Genomic DNA, 18,814 nt, shown 5'->3' on the forward strand with positions numbered 1-18,814 from the left:
ACCTGGGAGCCTGATCTTAAAGAAGTAACATGACGGAGGTTTGATGGTTCACCCTCCTCTCATCTTTTGTCCAGCAGCCTTGTTTATGAGAAGCTGTCCTGTGACTCATGTCTTCCCGTGTTTCCATTACGGGAAAATGCAACGCAGATAAAGTAACGCAAGTTTAAAATCACCTCTCATCTCATTCCTTCTCTGTTTCTTCTTTAGAATGGTCAGGCCAGGCTGTCCAGTCATTCTGCTCCATCTCTTCAGCATCTTTGCACAGACAGGAGGTACGTACATCAATATACTTCAAATTCTGCAACAAGCAACACAATTTACTAATTTTCTAAAGTTGGAAATCGTTATTTTCCTCTCAGCCCGCACTCAGGATATCTTGTATCCATATGGACCTGGCCATAGGGATCTGGAGACGCCCAAGATGGACGATGGGAGTTCTCCTGAAATTACTTTGCTTATCCCCTTTGTTTTCTTCAATATCCCCTACCGTTCCATCTATGTAAGATCAAGACCGTGTAATGCATCAATCATCCCTTTAAACGAATGTACTAGAAAATATTTATCACACTTTCTGACATCACAACCATCTTCTTTATTCTCACAGGTCAACAACAACGGTGTGATCTCCTTCAACGTGCAGGTTAGCCAGTTCACACCAGAGGGTTTCCCCCTGAGCGACAGCAGATCGTTCATCGCTCCACTTTGGGCCGACGTGCACAACGGCATCCGCGGAGACGTGTACTACCGAGAGTCCACCGAACCGGAAATACTGGAAAGGGCTTCGCAAGATGTCCGGAAGTACTTCAAAAACCTGTCCACGTTCACAGCCAACTGGGTGTTTATTGCAACATGGCACCAAGTCACCTTCTATGGAGGAAGTCAGACAACCCCGGTAAAGTTCGAAATCTGCTTAATTTTCATTTAATTTCTAGTCGTTCATTTTAATGCAGCTGCAGTTGGTGGAGAGGAGCTGGTGTATTTGAACATTCGAAGGTTTTTAGTGTCTTTTCTGTGTCAAATGAGAAGATCTGCATCAATTATGAACAGTAAGTTCTTGAGATTGTTCCAGCATGACCAGCGTGACTTATTCTATGTTCACACTTTAAGCCACAAAAGTTGCTCTTTGACGTTTTGTCAAATAAAACACATATGATTGGTTGATTTGTAGCCTATCACAAAGCAAAGCAACAAGTGTCCTGGGTCACTCTTTATTGTATAGTCATATTATAATCAGCTTCCATTGTAAAAGCCATTTGCTTTTTGGTCACTGGTGCGAACACACTATTAGCCAAAGGAAAAATATGCATTACAACATTTCATCTGATTCCTACACCTGCAAACCTACAATGGTTTCTGTCTATCCTATGATTTCATCAAATATATTATCCTTTGACTTAAATTGCTAAGTCGTAATGCTCTTCACCATAACTGTGGAAGGCCACGTAGATGTTATGTGCCAGATGCACAAAGCATATAACTATATTAACCATCGTAACAAGTTTGAAGAAGGTACAATTAAATTTGGGCGGATTAGTAGGAGATAAGTTTCCAGTCATCTTCCATTTGATTTTGTTTTAATGACTTTGTGATTGATGTCTTAAATACATTTCAAAGGGGTGCTGAATCTGCAAACAAACTGATTTAATTTTTCAACAAAATCTTGAGTATAAACTGAGACATTTCATCATATTTGGTCTATAGAATGGAAGACAACGGTAGTTCCCAATTCCCAACTAGTGCAATATGTCTGACTACAGTTTCTACAGCAGTTTTTGAGTCCAAGTTCAACTTGTGAAGAATACAAGTGAAATTTTATGAATGTGTCGTTTTCTCCTCCCTTACTGTGTTTCTTTATGTTTCCTGTTTCTACCTTTTAAAACAATCCAATCCTCTTGTTTGATTGAAAGGTGAACACATTCCAAACTGTACTAATCTCAGATGGCGTGGCCTTCTTCAGTATGTTCAACTACGGGGAAATCACATGGAGCACGGGAACGGCCAGCGGCGGCGACCCTTTAACGGGACTGGGTGGGACAACAGCGCAGGTATTCTCACAGGATAATTTCAAAGATAATTTGATGGTTACATACGGAAACATTTGAACTGACGTTTTTTTTCACCTTTCCCCTTTTCAGTCAGGTTTCAATGGCGGAGATATTGGTCACTTCTTCAACCTGCCAGGCTCACGCTCAAATGATGTAGTGAACATTGAACAGACGACCAATGTAAACGTTCCCGGGCGCTGGTTCTTCCGTGTAGACACTGAACTTATAGATCCTGCCAACGGCTGCAGCTACAATGGCAAGTCCAAATCTCAAACACTGACAATGTTCTCCACACCAGTTGCAAATTAACACTAAGTGAAGTCCCTCATGTGCTTGCAGTACTTGTAAAAACCCTGTCTTTCATGCATCCTCCAGGGCGTTTCTACAGACGAGGGGAAATCTTCTGGCTGTCAGACCAGTGCTCGCAGCGATGCCGCTGCCTTGACGCTAATAACGAGGTGCAGTGTCTGCAGGCTCCATGCGGTCAGCTCGAGACCTGCGAGCAGCAGGAAGGGGCCTTCTACTGCCAGCCCACTCGCACCAGCACCTGCGTGGTATTCGGGGACCCCCATTACCACACCTTCGATGGCTTCCTCTATCACTTCCAGGGCACCTGCTCCTATCTGCTGGCTCGGCCCTGCTGGGACATGCCGGGCCTGCCCTTCTTCAGCGTGGAGGCCAAAAATGAAAACCGCGGGGTCGCCTCTGTCTCCTGGCTTAGAGACGTCACAGTGGAGGTGTATGGTCACCGAGTCATGTTACCCAAAGGCAGTTTGGGAACAGTCCAGGTGAGAATTTGTGGATATAAGGCAGTGCGCGGATCAATAATATTAAAATTTTTAATTTGTGCATGATGCCTACCTTCATGAACCAATTGCTTTCCAAATTTCCCTCTGTGTCCCTCTTTAGGTGGACGGCTTGATGAAGACTTTACCAGTCCAGCTCCAGCTTGGTGCTATCAGGGTTTACCAGTCTGGGGTTGCTGTTGCTTTAGAAACCGACTTTGGGCTCTTGGTAACCTATGACGGCCAACACTACGCGTCCATCTCCCTACCTAGCTCCTATTTCAACAACACCTGCGGCCTCTGTGGTAACTACAATGACGACCCTGCGGATGATCCCGTACTACCTGACGGCTCTCTAGCAGAAAGTGTGGTCGAGCTGGGGGGCAGCTGGCGAGCGGAGGACCCAGACTGGAGGTGTACAGATGGATGTGCGCAGAACTGCAGCATGTGCGACCCAATAATAGAAGCTTTCTACTTTCGCTCAGACTACTGTGGGCTCATCAACAAAACTGATGGACCTTTCAGGGACTGCAGAGCTGTAGTGGATCCTACAGCCTTCGTGTATAGCTGTGTATACGACATGTGCAGCAACAGGGATAACATCACCACGCTGTGCCAGGCAATCCAGGCCTATGCGCTGGCATGTCAGGCCCTTGGAGTCACAATACGACCCTGGAGATCTCGCACCTTCTGTGGTGAGATTAAGTTTGCATATATCCATCGATTTACATGCATTTACTTAGTTGTCATCTGATTATTTTCTCTTATCGGTCCTCAGCTTTGTCGTGTCCGGCGAACAGTCATTACCAGGTGTGCACAAGTGCCTGTCCAGCTTCATGCTCGGACCTCACCGCCCCGTTGTACTGTGCTCATCCTTGCACTGAGGGCTGCCAGTGCAACCAAGGTTACGTCTTAAGCGGCAGCCGCTGCGTACAGCGCGAAGACTGCGGATGTGAGCACAACGGCCTCTACTACCCGCTTAATGCCACTTTCTGGGCTGGCCCCAGCGGTGAAGAAGGTGAATGTACCCTCCGCTGCACCTGCGGGCCTGTTGGGGAAGTCTCTTGTTTCAATGACTCCTGTAAGGAGGGCGAGGTGTGTGTTGCAGAGGTGGGCTTGCTGGGTTGCTACCCTCGGAGGGAAGGAGTGTGCTCAGTCGCCCAGAACTCGGTGACATCCTCTTTTGATGGCACCTTCCTGCAATTCCCAGATGACAGCTCGTACTACCTGCTGAAGCTGTGTGGTCCGGTGCCGGCTAACGGCTCATTGGTAGAGGTGAAGATAGGCAGGCGCCTGGTGAACAAAGGCCCCACTTGGAAAAGACCTGTTGTAGTTGCAGTGGCTAACGTGGAGGCTCAAATGGGGGGGTTGGATTTTGATACAGTGAAGGTTAGTATTTTCTCTAACAATTAAAAACCTTATTATTTCTTTGTTTTTCCTTCAAATACCTCCTGACCTTTCTGTCCACCAGGTAAACGGTGAACAAGTGATGCTCCCATACGTGCATCCTATGGAGACGATAATGATCTACCGAGCGCCAGGCAATGCTACAGTGGTGGAGTCCCGTGGTCTCCTTCGTGTCCACTACACACGGCAAGGATTCCTCAACATCTCCCTTTCAACCATCTTCTACAACGTTACATGTGGTCTCTGCGGCGTCTTCAATAGCAACGCCACTGATGACCTCCGTTTACCCAATGGCCGCCTTGCGGACTCCACGGAACAGTTCACGGAGGGCTGGCGGTCCATTGCCGATGATCTCACCTGCAACGGGGACTGCGATGACCTGTATCGCATGTGCACAGACTTGCGTCTATACCAGAGCCCTTGGATGTGCGGGAACATCAACGACCCGGGGAATAGTTCCTTCCTGGCGTGTCACCCGGTGGTCAACCCCTCGCCGTTCTTCAGGAACTGCTTGTATAACATGTGCGTGAGGGAAGGGAACCGTTCAGCCTTGTGTTCCTCGCTGCAGGCTTACGCTACGGCCTGCCAGGATGCTCAAGTGGGCCTCGCTTCCTGGAGGAGTGCAACCAACTGCCGTGAGTACATGAAACTTCAAAGACAGAGCTCACAATTTGGTTGTTTTTTCAAAGGTCATCTGTTTTATCTTGGCCAGCAGTGTCTATGGTAGATGCACACAATATAAACAGCGTTTTGATATTTAATTTTGTCCACAGGAGCAACTTCCAAACATTTTCTATTTTTCTCGTTTGTTTTTACACCTAAAAATGTATCCCTGTAAAAAAAACACACCAGCACTGAAACTTAACCTGAATGTTGACAGCCTTGTTATCACCAGAGCATACTTGTCTCCTTATTGTTCTCAAATAAATCTACATCTTCATCATAGCCGTTATAAGACATGTCATAGCAGGAAAGGTCCAGGTGAAGCAAATAACAAACCATGTTATTAGTTTCACCTTCTATTGTGTTTGTTGAAAAACCTGTTCCGTCACTCATTCCTTGTAAGCTTACAAAAAAGCTTCTTTCATTACAGGCTACAGCTTGAATTCACAAGAGCTGCTCAGATTCTAAAGTCAGTGCAGTTTAAAGCATTTCTAACCACTACTTCAGCACATTTCATGTCTCCGCTGACAGTTCGTACTGTCATTGACTCCCATCAATCAGTGGCTCAGTTCAATTCTTGTTTCTGGTTTTGTTAGAAGTTTATGTTGGTCTTTCCAGGTACACGGCTCACTGTGACAAAAATAAAATAATAGTTTTCAAGCTTAAATATGCTGAGTATACGCCGATCGGCCACAACATTAAAACCACTCACAGGAGAAGTAAATAACATTGACCATCTTGTGACAAAACAATGTTCTCCTGGTGTGTGGATGTTACTTAGACATGTAGCACCCACCTGGCCCAGACCAGGCACCCCCACCCCATAGCAATGACACTCCTTGATGGCAGCAGCCATCCCCAGCAGATGGCAGCCTGACACAGATACACACAAAAACTTAAAGAACAGCACAAGGTGTTGACCTGGCCTCCAAATTGACTGGATCCCAAACTGATCAAGTATCTGTGGGATGATGCACAGAGGCCCCTCCCCTCAAAGGCCCCCCACTAACAATATTCTGTTGCCAGACACCACAGGACACCCTCAGAAGGCCCATGTTCTGATGAGCCACAGCTAACCCTAACCCTAACCCTTGTTTTCTCTTGTGTCTCAGCTCTTCCCTGCCCAGAGAACAGTCACTTCGATGAATGCACGAGCGCTTGCCCTCTGACCTGTGCCAACTTAGACGAACCCGAAGAGCCGTGCCCTCTGCCGTGTCAAGAAGGGTGTCAGTGCGAAGACGGCTTCGCGTTGCGGGACGGCCTTTGCGTGGCGCGCAGCGACTGTGGATGCATGAGCCACGGGCGCCAGCTGGCCACCAATCAGACTTTCTGGACGGACTGGGAATGCCAGGAGCGCTGCTACTGCAACGGCTCTGACAACAGTGTGTACTGTCAGCTCGCGCCCTGTCACTCTGAGGAGTACTGCCAGGAGAATGACGGCCTGTATTTCTGCCAGCCACGCACTGAGGCTCTGTGTGTGGTGGCTGGTTATGGACATTTTCTGCCGTTTGGCGGCGTACCCTTTGAGCTGCAGAGCTCTTGCACTCTTAGGATGGCCACGACCACGTGTGGGGGAGAGAACATGGAGCACGCTGCCATCAGTGGAACTTTTCCTCCATTTAAAATTGCAGCTCGTAATGAGGAAAGAGACACGGGCCAGGCAATTTGGGTGAGGGGCTTCGTGTTGGAGGTCTACGACTATGAAATTGAAGTGTCTCGAAGCTACAAAAACACTGTCACGGTGAGTACCCTAATCCAGAGCCGTGAGAGTATCTGTAATGTGGAATGAGATCGTGACCATAAGCCGTGACCGGTTTTTAACACAGATACAGTGTTTTTTCAAGCCCTGTGAAGGTCACAGTTGTTGCATTTGTGAGGACACGTTATTTCTAATCAAGCCGATAGAATAACCGGGCAGAGGGTGAATTCCTCTTTGATTGGCTTAAGGCGGATCTAATTTCAATGGGCATCTTTTATCGGGCTGGATTTGGCTCGGACAAAAGCCCGACCCTGAGCGACATTTGGACCGGGTTCACAAACCGACTAAAAGATCTGAGGAGAAACAGAAATGACTTACACACACCAGCAACGCACGCACATACTCTAATTCTCTTTCACTCTCTCTTTCTTAGCCGTAGACACTCTTTCAATCGGTCTTAATAGTATCCATTCATCCTTTCATCACCTGGGTTTCCCCACATTCTTTGAACAACAAGTCAGGTAGATTAGAAACTCAAACTGTTTTCTCTGCAGAAGCGTGTTTGTGTGAGTTGGGATCCTGGAACCAGATTTATGTCATGTCTCTTCACTCAGGTAAATAAGGAGCGACTGTACCTCCCTCTGAAGCTGGGCCTAGGAAAGGTCAACATCTTCACCTTAGGCATGCAGTTCATTCTGGAGACAGACTTCGGCCTGAAGGTGGCCTTCGACTGGAACACCCTCCTGCTTCTGACTTTGCCTCGCGACCTCTACAACGCCTCCTGTGGCCTCTGCCAGGGCATGCCGTTGTATCCGCCCACCCTCACCACGACCGACTGGGGCATGACCTGGGCGGAGAGGGACACCTTCTGCCAGGTGGGCTGTGGAGACTCCTGCCCTCGCTGCGGCCTGGGAGAGAAGAGCGCGCTCAGTGACGCCCCTCTCATGGTGGCCGACGCCAACGTGAACCCCGGCACCGACAACGGCGTCGGTGAAGTCAACACAGGCATACGTTTCCACATCGGAGATGGACTGTATGTGTTTGTGGAGCCTGAGGCGGTGAGGCTGTGCGGGTTAATTGTGGATCGGGGAGGCTTGTTTGCACGCTGTCACAGCAAGGTGGCGCCGGCGTTCTTTTATCAGAGCTGCCTGCAGGACACCTGTTTGGATCAGGGAGCTCAGGATACAATCTGTAACTGGCTGCAGATCTATGCCAGCACCTGTCTGACCCAAGGAGTTCCTGTTACCGGCTGGAGGAGTGACACGCCTTGTGGTGAGTGCTGCAGCTTCACAACATTGTTTGGCTGTGTGTGTGTGCGCTGTGACATATTTCCTCACTGAAATCCAGAGCGGTGCAGGTTCGAGCAAGGTTTCTGCTCACGCCCTTTTAAAGTGGAATTTCACAGTGTTTCATCAGAAACCTGTGCATAAAACAACAAGCCTCACTGTCTGCAGTCATAATTTATCATTTATCGTGTTTACTTTTAACATGTATGGGATGACCTATGGGGATTTAGTTGCTTTTGGGACCAAACTGGAGGAACTACACTTAGATGTTAGCTTTATTGATCAGCCTCAGAGCTTGCTGCTTGGAGGGGTCTGTAGATTTTTCATAAGAGGTGTTCATATGGGTGTTTTCCCCTTTCTTACAGTCTTTATGCTATGCTACGCTAACCTGGTTCTAAGTATAGTGACATATAAACTTGAACCTGACCTAGAAAAATCTAGCTTAATGTGGACGGTTTGCAAATAATAAGCTGGGGAAAATTGTGCATTGTTGTTGTATAATCACTGGCTAATATCTGTTCCCAGTCCCCAGCTGCCCGCCTAACAGCCATTACTCCAGTTGCATGTCGGTCTGCCCGCCTCAGTGCGCCCCAGCCCGCGGCCAGAGGGACTGCAGCCAGGACTGTGTGGAGGGCTGCCAGTGCGACCAGGGCTATGTGCTCAATGGCAAGAACTGCATCCTGCTTCAAAACTGCGGCTGTTATACTGATGGCAAGTACTATGAGGTCAGTCTCACATCCTGTTGGTATTGCAAACCTGCATTACAAAGTTCGAACCCTGATTTATTTTTATCCTTCAACTAAATAAACCATTCAGCTCTGATTTTAATCGAAACCATGCTTCATTCCAGCCCAAGCAGCTGTTTTGGAACAGCGACTGCACCAAACGCTGCCAATGCATCGGGCGGAACCTGATTCAGTGCGACCCGAGGCGCTGCAAGGCGGAGGAGGAGTGCACCCTGCGGTTCGGAGTGCGGGGCTGCTTCGCTCGACGCTCCCAGCACTGCGTGGCGTCGGGCGGCGGAGTGTTCAGGACGTTCGACGGGGCGTCCCTACGCCTGCCGGCCTCCTGCTCCTTCGTCTTATCCACGAACTGCCACAAGCTGCCCGACCTCTCCTTCCAGCTCATCGCCAACTTTGATAAATGGAGCACGCCCAACCTCACCACCATATCCCATGTCTATCTTTACATAAATGAGGAGAATATACTCATCTCTGGGAGCACTGTCAAGGTGAGAGGCCCTTGTTGGTAGCCATGGAACAGCTTCTAATAAGTGCTGCTAGAGTCTTGACCTTTCAAGATTTTCTTTTCCTCTTCCAAGTACCTTCATGGCAGGTGAAATCATTCCAGGAATACAGTTTTTTTCTAGTAGCCAAATAATGGAAAACTAGCTGACTTGACCAATGATTAAATCATTGGAGAGAGGAAACATCATCTGATAAACTTTGTCCAGCTGCTTTATTGAAAATCTAACTGCACCATTTTATTCTCTTAAGTGTTGCTTTTGCAAATTCTCTAAATCATTTAACAGCTAAATACCTAAATATTCATCTCAGGAGTTGGTAGAGACCAAATCAGAGCTAGAAACCAAGTGAACATTGTACTGTAGAGCTGTCAGGTGGTCAAAAACAAGTTAATATTGGTGTTTCTCTGTGTCTGCAGGATCTTTGAACAGTTTTTTTTAACTTGTCAGCCAGTGTGTGCACCTGACCCAAACAAATATCGTTATAATGCAGCTTTAAAGCATGCGTCTTCCCAAAGGAAGGACACCATGGCCATGAATGACAACTATGGGACAATGCTAGAAACTTAATAGAATTTGCTAACCTGAGCTGCTAAGGCTCTAAAATGGTGCATTTTATCATTTATTCATTCATTATTTCTTCTTCCATAATCTTGTTTTTCTTATTTATATGGTTTGGTTACTTTCTGTTAGCCATAAGCCGCCTGCTATCAAAGAAGCCTTTGTTAGACTAAAGAAACCGACCTAATTCAAATCTTTGAAAAGGTTCTAACAGTCCAATTTACCAATTACGTTGGCACTGATAGCCTATTAAAGCTCCTCCAGTTCTGGCTTCAGCCTGTGTCATTCTGCTGTAAATGCGCCCACAGAGGCAGCTAAAGACTCTCTGATTGCCTTAAACTCTAGCTCCCAAAAATCCTGCTCGATCTAAGCGGGGCCATTGACGGGGCCGTTTTAGTGTGCTGCCCCTAAGAACAAAATGTTGGCATCATTTGTAAGGCGGCCCGGATCATATTCACCAGAACAGAGCTAATTACAGCGCCATCTCAGATTGTCATAATCTTTGCTTGGGGCTGCCTCTTTTATTTCTCCATGAAATCTTTTGTGAATGTGTTATCTACTTATGCAGATGACTCGCAGATTTCCATTTCAGCTCGAGGCGATTGGGTTTCACGTTTAAGCTCAAACACCGCTAATCTGTTTTTAAATCTCAGCCACGAGAAAAAGACAGAAGTCTTATTTAAGTGTTGTCAAAAACCAGCGTTCAGCTCAGCGCAATAAATATGAAAAACTTGAGGTTGCACCTTTACTTCCCTCCACGTTTACACTATTAATGAAGCTGAAATTATATCTGGCCTGAATTAAACTTGTGCTTGAGTAACAACAGCCTTATTTCAATTCTTTACTTCCTGTTGGGTTCAACCCTAACCCTAACAGAGGAGACAATAATAAGGTATTTTATACATTTTATTCCCCTGTGCCAGTGCCCTCCGCAGTGCTCATCTGGAGCACTGCGACTTTTCCCTAACCTAACCCATACAGCTGTGGGGTATTTGGGACCCTACAAATGTTTAACCACTCAACTAAATTACTAAACTAATTGTTTGATTTCTGGTCACTGAAAATCGATATGTTCTGTGTCTTGTTTCAAACATCTAAATGTCTCTTCCCAGGTCAATGGTACTCCGGTATCAGTACCATTCCTTACGGGCCTGATGACACGTCTGACCACGTCTGAAGGTTTCATCGTCATCGATACGCCCCAGGACATCCAGGTCCGCTACAACCGCTTCAACACCCTCAGCATCACAATGGGCCAGCGACTTCAGAACAAGGTGTGTGGCCTTTGTGGGAATTTCAACGGGGACCCCAGCGATGACTACATCACCTCCAGGGGCAAGCCGGCTGTCAGCGCCCTGGAGCTGGCCCAGAGCTGGAAGACCAACGGTATGCAGAACAGGTACGGGATGCTCACAGTCACGCAGGAATCATTCACGAGGTTGACTCTCTAACACCTGTTGTAGCTCACTAATTTAGAGAAACAACTGGATTTTTCTTTTCTAGCTGTGACGAGACCCAGTATGTGGCTCTGGCCCAGTCCTGCGACAACACAGCCGTTCTGGCTCTGCAGGGTGAGGACGCCTGTCAGAAGCTGACACAGCTGAAGGGCTTCTTCCAGCCATGCCACGGCCTGCTGGATCCCCGGCCCTTCTACCAGTCCTGCTACTTGGACGGCTGCTACAATCATCGCAAGGCTCAGGTCTGTGGATCGCTGGCAGCCTACGCCGAGGCTTGCCGGTCCATGGGCACCCTCACCACCAAGTGGATCACCCAAGAAAACTGCTGTAAGGACACTGTGAGACACCAGACATGTTATTCACTTCAGTAACAGTTTGGCTTGTTAGTCAGCGTCTTCTTCATGCATATTCATTCCTGTGTGTGTGTGTGTGAGACAGCTAACATTGTTTGTGGACCTGTCTTTAGCAGAATGGATCTATGACCCCTGTGCAGGAGAGATCTGCACAAACTTCACCTGTGAGCTGGAGAACGGAGGCGACCTGTGCGGCTGTCCAGAGTTACCCACCGGCAACGGAGGTGAGCACTTCATTTAGCTCTAGTCTGTCCACCAGGCTGTAAATGACTGTTATTTAATGTTACAGGGGAATACTTTGGTTTTAGGGGGTTTAATGAGGTTCATGGCTTTCATTTAACTCTAACTGTTCAGCTGCAATAATAAGATATATTCCCCAGACCTATTTTAATATGGCGGTTAGCACTGATACCTCACAACAAGAATCTTCTACGTTGGTTCTCTCCGAGTACTCTGGCTCATTGGTGATTGGTTCATTGGTGATTGATTGTGAATGGTTGTCTGTCTCTCTGCGTTAGCCCTGTGGGAGACTGGCCACTGTGTCCAACAGTACCCCGCCTCTTACCCAATGACAGCTGGGATAGGCTTGAGCCCCTCCAGAGGACAAGTGGCTGCAGAAAATGAATGAATGAATATTTTAACCTCTCAAGCGATTGTTTGTATGATCCACATTCAGCCAACTGTAGTTAGTTTTAGTTTATTTTTGAGTTTCCACTGCTTATTTTTCTGTTTTTAAATGCCGTACCTATCAGTAAATGCCACTTAACTGCAACATTCACATCCCTGTTTCGATTCTGAAGAAGGATCTGGGTTCTATGCTAACCCCCCCCCCCCAAGAAACATACATGCATTATGTGTTGATGTCTGTTTCTGGCAGGCGAAGACGACATCATCCAGGCAGAGGTGACCTGTAAGCATGCCAAGATGGAGGTGTCCATCTCCAAGTGTAAACTCTTCCAGCTGGGCTTCGAGCGAGAGGACGTCAGGATCAATGACGAGCGCTGCTCCGGCATCGAGGGAGAGGACTTCATCTCCTTCCACATCAACAACACTAAGGGACACTGCGGCTCCATCGTACAGGTCGGTCTACGTTAATTTGTATTCCTTCTTGCCCTCTGAGTGTTGACTGTGTGCATTACTTTGCTTTCCAGCTGGATCGCCTTTCTCAAACTATTGGAGTGACACTTTGTCCATGTGTCACTCAAAAGTCTTGCTAGAAAAATATGTGTATCATTAGGACTGCTAACTTTCTCAACAGAGAAAGTTGTTAAGCCTGGTTGTTTATGTCCACATCCACTGCTTTCACTCTAAGCTAAGTATAATGTCCCAGTTGGACACAAAATTCTTGTTAAACATTTTTGACAAACACACTGACCTGCTTTCTTTTTGGTCGTGAGATAAGAAGTGCTATGCCGCACCTTACAGAGTTCAGAGCTGTAGTTTGGCTGTGATTACCCTGGCTTAGATTAAGATTAAGATTAAGATTAAGATTAAGATTAGATTAAGATTAAGATTAAGGTCTCTCGGCCAAGTATACTTGTGTATACAAGGAATTTGGTCTCTGCATTTATCCCATCCGTGAATTAGTGAACACGCAAAGCACACAGTGAGGTGAAGCACACACTAACCCGGAGCAGTGAGCTGCCATGCTACAGCGGCACTCGGGGAGCAGTGAGGGGTTAGGTGCCTTGCTCAAGGGCACATCAGCCGCTTTCTACCGGTCGGGGGTTTGAACTGGCAACCCTCCGGTCACAAGCCCAAAGCGCTAACCAGTAGGCCACGGCTGCCCCAAGGACCCTAAGCAGTGAGGAAACACGCCCTTCAGCACCTCTAAGCCCCTGTTCAGACTTCTGTCCTGAGAAATATGATCACAAGAGACCAACTTAAAGTACAGGTGTGAACACAGCCAGGACGCATTTAGGACACATTGGAGAAATCTGGTCTCTGACCACATTTGGAGATGATCTGGGACACGTTCTTTTGATAGTGTGTACACACAATGAGTCCTGGGTCACATTTCTGACCACCTACTCAACAGGTGGGCTCTTGCATCAGCAGAGTTTTGCCTCATTCATTCAGAAAAAAAAAACACAGTGATACTCACTGATGAACACGTTGTGTCTTGAATTTGACATGTTTAGTACCCAGAAGTTTTTTCAGAAAAAAAAAAACCTGTGACCCTCGAGAGGACAAGCGGTTACAGATAATGAATAAATGAATGTTCTGTAACTGCCTTCATGTCTGTATGCTAAGCTAGGCTAACGATATGCACAAGATTTGTGTATGAATTGAATTAACACAATACCCTTGTTAGTTAATGGGCTGTCTTTAAATCTGTTCGCATTCTTTATGCTAAGCTAGGCTAACGCTGACTCTGGCTACAACCGTGGACGATTGTGGAGATTGACGTCTATCACCCTCGTCTATCAAAGACAAAAACCAACCATGAAACAGTGAAATACTGATTTATAATTGGATAACTCTTTGTCTGTCCGACAGTCGAATGGCACACACATCATGTACAAGAATACCGTGTGGATAGAGAGCGTGAACAACACCGGGAACGTCATCACCAGAGACAAGACCATCAACGTGGAGTTTTCCTGCGCCTACGAGCTGGACCTGAAGATCTCTCTGGAGACCGTCCTCAAACCCATGCTCAGGTCAGACAATGCATGCACACCAATCACCTGCTGTATATGTACGGCAACGAGCAGGACATAACAGCTAGCGACTTTTCTCATCCTCCTTTTTTCCTCCAGTGTAATTAACCTCACCTTGCCGACCCAGGAAGGAAATTTCATCACCAAGATGGCTCTGTATAAGAACTCCTCGTACCGGCACCCGTACAGGGAGGGGGAGGTGGTGCTCAGCACTCGGGACGTCCTCTTCGTCGGTGTCTTTGTGGAGGGGGCGGATGAAAACCAGCTCATCCTCATCGTGAACATGTGCTGGGCCACGCCGTCCCGCTACAGCAGCGACAGACTCCGATACATCATCATAGAGAGAGGGTAGGACGGAGACACATGCAAGAACCTTAAAAAGCTGATGTTAAATTAAAATCTGTGCTCAAAATCAATGTTTTATTAGCTATTCCTTACATAGGTAATCACTGACATTTCGAATAATATAAAGAGCATCAAACCACTCTGTTTTACGGGGGAGTACAGTGGGTGCAGAGCCCACTTTAATTTTATTTTTTGACCCCTTATGTCACTTTACATCTAAACTTTACACGTCTATAAACTTCACATCAATGTGGATCATTGAAAATGAAATAATGAAAAAAACACTAGTCTTGAAGCAAGACCAGCTTCCCAGCCCACAAAGTTTTTGAGTCTCTTTTGGGAAGGGTTGGGACGTGGTTATGCTCCAGGCTGATCAAATCTGCCTGGCCGGTGAAATTGTTTGGGCGTGGCTTTACGTGGTGACGCCCAGAGGAGTAACAACAGCGCTGCAGAGTTTAGGTTTCATTAGTTTTCAATGAAATTGTGTTTGTGGGACTATCCTACAAACAACTATCCTTTTGCATGTTGAAGTATACATTTTTTTTCTCTATATCAGTTAATACACGCCTCGTGACTGAATCCAAATGGTGTGCTACCAGACTCAGATTCTGATAAGACTCGAGTCCTGGTATACCAGGCTACTAAATCACAGCTGCACAAAGTGTGCAAAAAGTCACAAAGGTTTATTGTGAGTTATGCAAACGATTTATTGTATGTGAGCAGTAAACCTGACAGGTGCAAGGTCATTTATTTACATGTGAAATAAATTTCAAAGCTGCACTGTGGATTGTAGGAGTGGGAGCAAAGTGAACACACTGACTAGAGACACTACCGCCTTCTATTGTGGGAACTTCTAGGGAACAGAGGAGTGGATGTGTGCTGCATTGCAAACATATTAGTCAGTGAATTGCAATGAATGGCATCAACTTTCCTGCATGTACTTGCAGTTTTTTTAAGCTTTGTTGTGCAAGAAGTTGTACAACAAAACTCATGGTGCAGAATGAAGATGGGACAAACGGACGCCTCTGTGAAGGCATGCATTTAAATCTAAACTCATGGAGGAGGCTGTTTGAATGTGAATTTGAATTACAAAATAGAAATTGCAGAAGAGAGACAGTTTCTCTCTTTCACCACACAAGGCCCATGTGTGTTTAATTCCCCATGTTAGCAAGTAAAGGCTCTTTTAGGGCACTGCGGGACGTAGACGGCGTAACCTACATACGTAGCCTACGCCGGTGCGAGACGTTTATACTTGTGCGCTCGTCAGTCTGGCTTGCTCTGTAACAACGCCACCCAAACACTAGTCGTCGCTGTGTCAGGTTAATCTTTGTTTCTTTTTCCTGCTTCACTTTCAACAATGGCGACTGAAACTTTGGCTGAAATTTCGCAGTTGTACTTTCCTTGATGTGTTCTATCTTCAGTGATCCAACACGATCAATTTGAAAACTGTGGCGATGGAGATGCAGACAGAAATACTAAAGGGGAAACACGCTACTACCAAGCGGACCAATCACAACTCTTGTGGTCTGCATCACCGTGACACATAGTTACATTTCGAGGGACTTGCACATCAGGCTACGGCGCTAGGGTCTACGTAGGGTCTGCGTATGCTACTACAACAGTACAACCAACAACAGCGTGCAGAACTTACCTTGAATATTTCACCACTGATTATGGTGAATTATGTCCCTTGAGTCGGCTACAGTTTAAGTATATTTGTGTTTTAGTATCCCAGTTAAGTGAAAAGCCTGTAGGCCACTGAAGTGAATGTGGTTGCACACAGTGCTGCGTTCAAAGTCCGACTTCCTTCCTTTGCATTCTCAACGGGGCAGTTTGCCATAAACCCTCCTTTAACCCTCCACAGGTGCCCAAACATTAAAGACAACACCATCGGCATGGCAGAGAACGGCGTGTCCCTCACCTGCCGCTTCCACGTCACCGTCTTCAAGTTCATCGGGGATTACGACGAGGTCCACCTGCACTGCGACGTCTCCCTGTGCGACTCGGAGACAAACGCCTGCAAAGTGGTGAGGAACCCCAGACAAACCTTCATCTTTATTAAGTCGAGGCGATGAAACTCTCTGCTGTGTGTTAATGCGCGTGAACTGTATGTGAACCAGAACTGTCCGCACAAGAGGAGAATGTACTCGGAGGACAGTGACCATAAAGAGCACATACTGAGTGTGGGACCCATAAGGAAGAGAGGTAAGCACGATGTGACGTCCCACAGGTAGTTTACCATCTCCTCCCAGTTCCTTAATTCCAGAAAGTCATGAAGGAACCGACAGAAACTACATATATTGATCACTACACTGATCTGGTTCTGATGTGTCCTCAGAGGCCGACTGGTGCGAGGACGCCAACGGAGGCTGTGAGCAGATCTGCACCAGTAAGGGAACTGGACCGGTCTGCAGCTGTGTGACGGGGATGCTGCAACGAGACGGGAAAAGCTGTCGGAGTAAGGACCGCACACTTCTTCACACACAGAGGGAGGGAATTTGCCTCAATAAAGCATTTTCTGTTGAAAGTTACCACAGAAACACGTCCTACTGGTTTCACCTAGACCAGACCAGGCACCCCCACCCCATAGTAATGACACTCCTTGGTGGCAGCAGCCATCCCCGGCAGGACGGACGGTTTAGGAACAACTCAAAAAAACATGAAGAACAGCACAAGGTGTTGACCTGGCCTCCAAATTCACTAGATCCCAAACTGCCCCTCCCCCGCTAAGGCCTTGGAGGCACAAGGCAGAGCTACGTAATATCAGGAAGGTGTTCATAATGTTATGCCTGAAGTTTAACATGTATTTAAAATAATTTGTCACCCTTTTCTTTCCGCAGCTGTGAGCTCCAGCCGCCACCTCACCCCTGCGGTTCCTCTGCTGAGCGCCGGCGCCGCCATGTCCGTGCTCCTGCCCCGCGTTCATACTCTCCTCCGGTCCTAACGCCCTGCCCCCGCCTATTCCCCCTCCCCCGCTTGCAGGGCGGCAAACACACGTCAAACACAGAAAAGACTTGAAGATGCGCAGAGCATCACCGTTGATTAGCCAGTAGATCAGCTGTGTTCCAGTCAGACAATCGAGACAATCACACACTGTACATTGACAAATTTATGAACCCACATATCACTGATACAGTCTGAAGGTAAGTCAGCTCTTTCTAGACATGCAGACGGTCAGTCACTTTCACTTTTCACCTTGTTGTCACTGTGTGTGTGTAGAGTTTATTGTGTGATTATAACATTTTTTCTAATGGTTCAAAAGTGGTGCAAACCGTTTTTATTTTTTTTCTTCTTTGTAGAAAATGAATGTGTTACTGATTTTACCACCAGATGGCGCCAATGAAAGACAATTTCCAGGCACATTGAGTTGAACTTAAGGCGAATAAAATCACACGGTGGATGTTAAGAGTAAGAGAAATCCGTCAGTTTACACCGAAGGTAAACCACTAATATTTATAGTGAAGAGCTGCAGTGAACAGAATTGAAGGACTCATGGCTTTGCATTGGTAGAACTCAATATACAATTGATTCACCGAAACTTTCCTGCAACTTTTCCACCTATCTGTACAACTTTTTATCGGTTTCTTGAATTTTAAAACATCCCCTGTGAGGATTTTACGCTTTAGATCACTTTAAACCACATTAAAGTTTCTAGATTTTGAATTTAGGTTAATGGCCGGTCGTTAGCAAAAACCTTTGCACAAATAATTGATCTGAAAGTTAATATTTAGCGGATTAACTCGTAATTAAAACAAGGATCTCATCCAGCTCTGATAGCAGCAGATTGTCATTATCATTATCATATCACAAAAGACGGTTAATATTAACCATCCAAAGTTATAATTTAACGTTCTTAAGAAAGTAGCACAACTTGATTGACACTTTGCTGATCGCAATATAAATTCAATCGCCTCCAGATTGGTCACATTGGTATTTCTTTATCCTGATAAGACACCCAGACACAAACCATAAATGTGAATATAAATTCCTCCCCGTTGGACAGAAGAGCTACCAGCTGGCTTTAGCCACAGCTGAGCTGATGTATGAATGTTGAATATTTGGCCTTTCAGACTTACAAAGAAAACAAAACCTAAACCAGCTTGTGGCAGAAAGTTATGGATTACATATGGAGAAAACTGTTAGGTGACTTATTTCTTAACAGCTGGAGAGTGCAACGTAAATCGGATGTGGAGTATTTATGTGCGAGGAGAGCACTCTTATATTTTAGGTCCCATGCAACATAAAATACTTCATTCCAATCACCTGATCAGCTTTAGCTTCCTCGCGTTTACACCGTAAACCCCGTC

General features: G+C 46.4%; 1 protein-coding gene across 1 annotated transcript in view; it reads left to right on the top strand.

The window, feature by feature from the left end:
* Window positions 1-17,466, top strand: part of tecta (tectorin alpha) — a 38,923-nt gene extending 21,457 nt beyond the window's left edge. Inside the window, exons 9-30 of the mRNA XM_084565036.1 lie at window positions 208-499; window positions 605-892; window positions 1,908-2,045; window positions 2,136-2,301; window positions 2,421-2,833; window positions 2,955-3,525; window positions 3,609-4,219; window positions 4,302-4,872; window positions 6,013-6,641; window positions 7,214-7,871; window positions 8,411-8,610; window positions 8,736-9,116; window positions 10,802-11,088; window positions 11,193-11,473; window positions 11,613-11,723; window positions 12,377-12,579; window positions 13,999-14,162; window positions 14,262-14,510; window positions 16,372-16,534; window positions 16,628-16,712; window positions 16,846-16,965; window positions 17,348-17,466. Of these exons, the coding sequence (XP_084421162.1) occupies window positions 208-499; window positions 605-892; window positions 1,908-2,045; window positions 2,136-2,301; window positions 2,421-2,833; window positions 2,955-3,525; window positions 3,609-4,219; window positions 4,302-4,872; window positions 6,013-6,641; window positions 7,214-7,871; window positions 8,411-8,610; window positions 8,736-9,116; window positions 10,802-11,088; window positions 11,193-11,473; window positions 11,613-11,723; window positions 12,377-12,579; window positions 13,999-14,162; window positions 14,262-14,510; window positions 16,372-16,534; window positions 16,628-16,712; window positions 16,846-16,965; window positions 17,348-17,451 (6,685 nt within the window). The 3' untranslated portion in view covers window positions 17,452-17,466. The remainder of the gene's footprint in view (window positions 1-207; window positions 500-604; window positions 893-1,907; window positions 2,046-2,135; window positions 2,302-2,420; window positions 2,834-2,954; window positions 3,526-3,608; window positions 4,220-4,301; window positions 4,873-6,012; window positions 6,642-7,213; window positions 7,872-8,410; window positions 8,611-8,735; window positions 9,117-10,801; window positions 11,089-11,192; window positions 11,474-11,612; window positions 11,724-12,376; window positions 12,580-13,998; window positions 14,163-14,261; window positions 14,511-16,371; window positions 16,535-16,627; window positions 16,713-16,845; window positions 16,966-17,347) is intronic.
* The last annotated feature ends 1,348 nt before the right edge of the window (window positions 17,467-18,814 follow it).

The sequence above is a fragment of the Chelon labrosus genome (genome assembly GCF_963514085.1).
Source record: "Chelon labrosus genome assembly, chromosome: 17".
NCBI classification, from domain to species: Eukaryota; Metazoa; Chordata; class Actinopteri; order Mugiliformes; family Mugilidae; genus Chelon; species Chelon labrosus.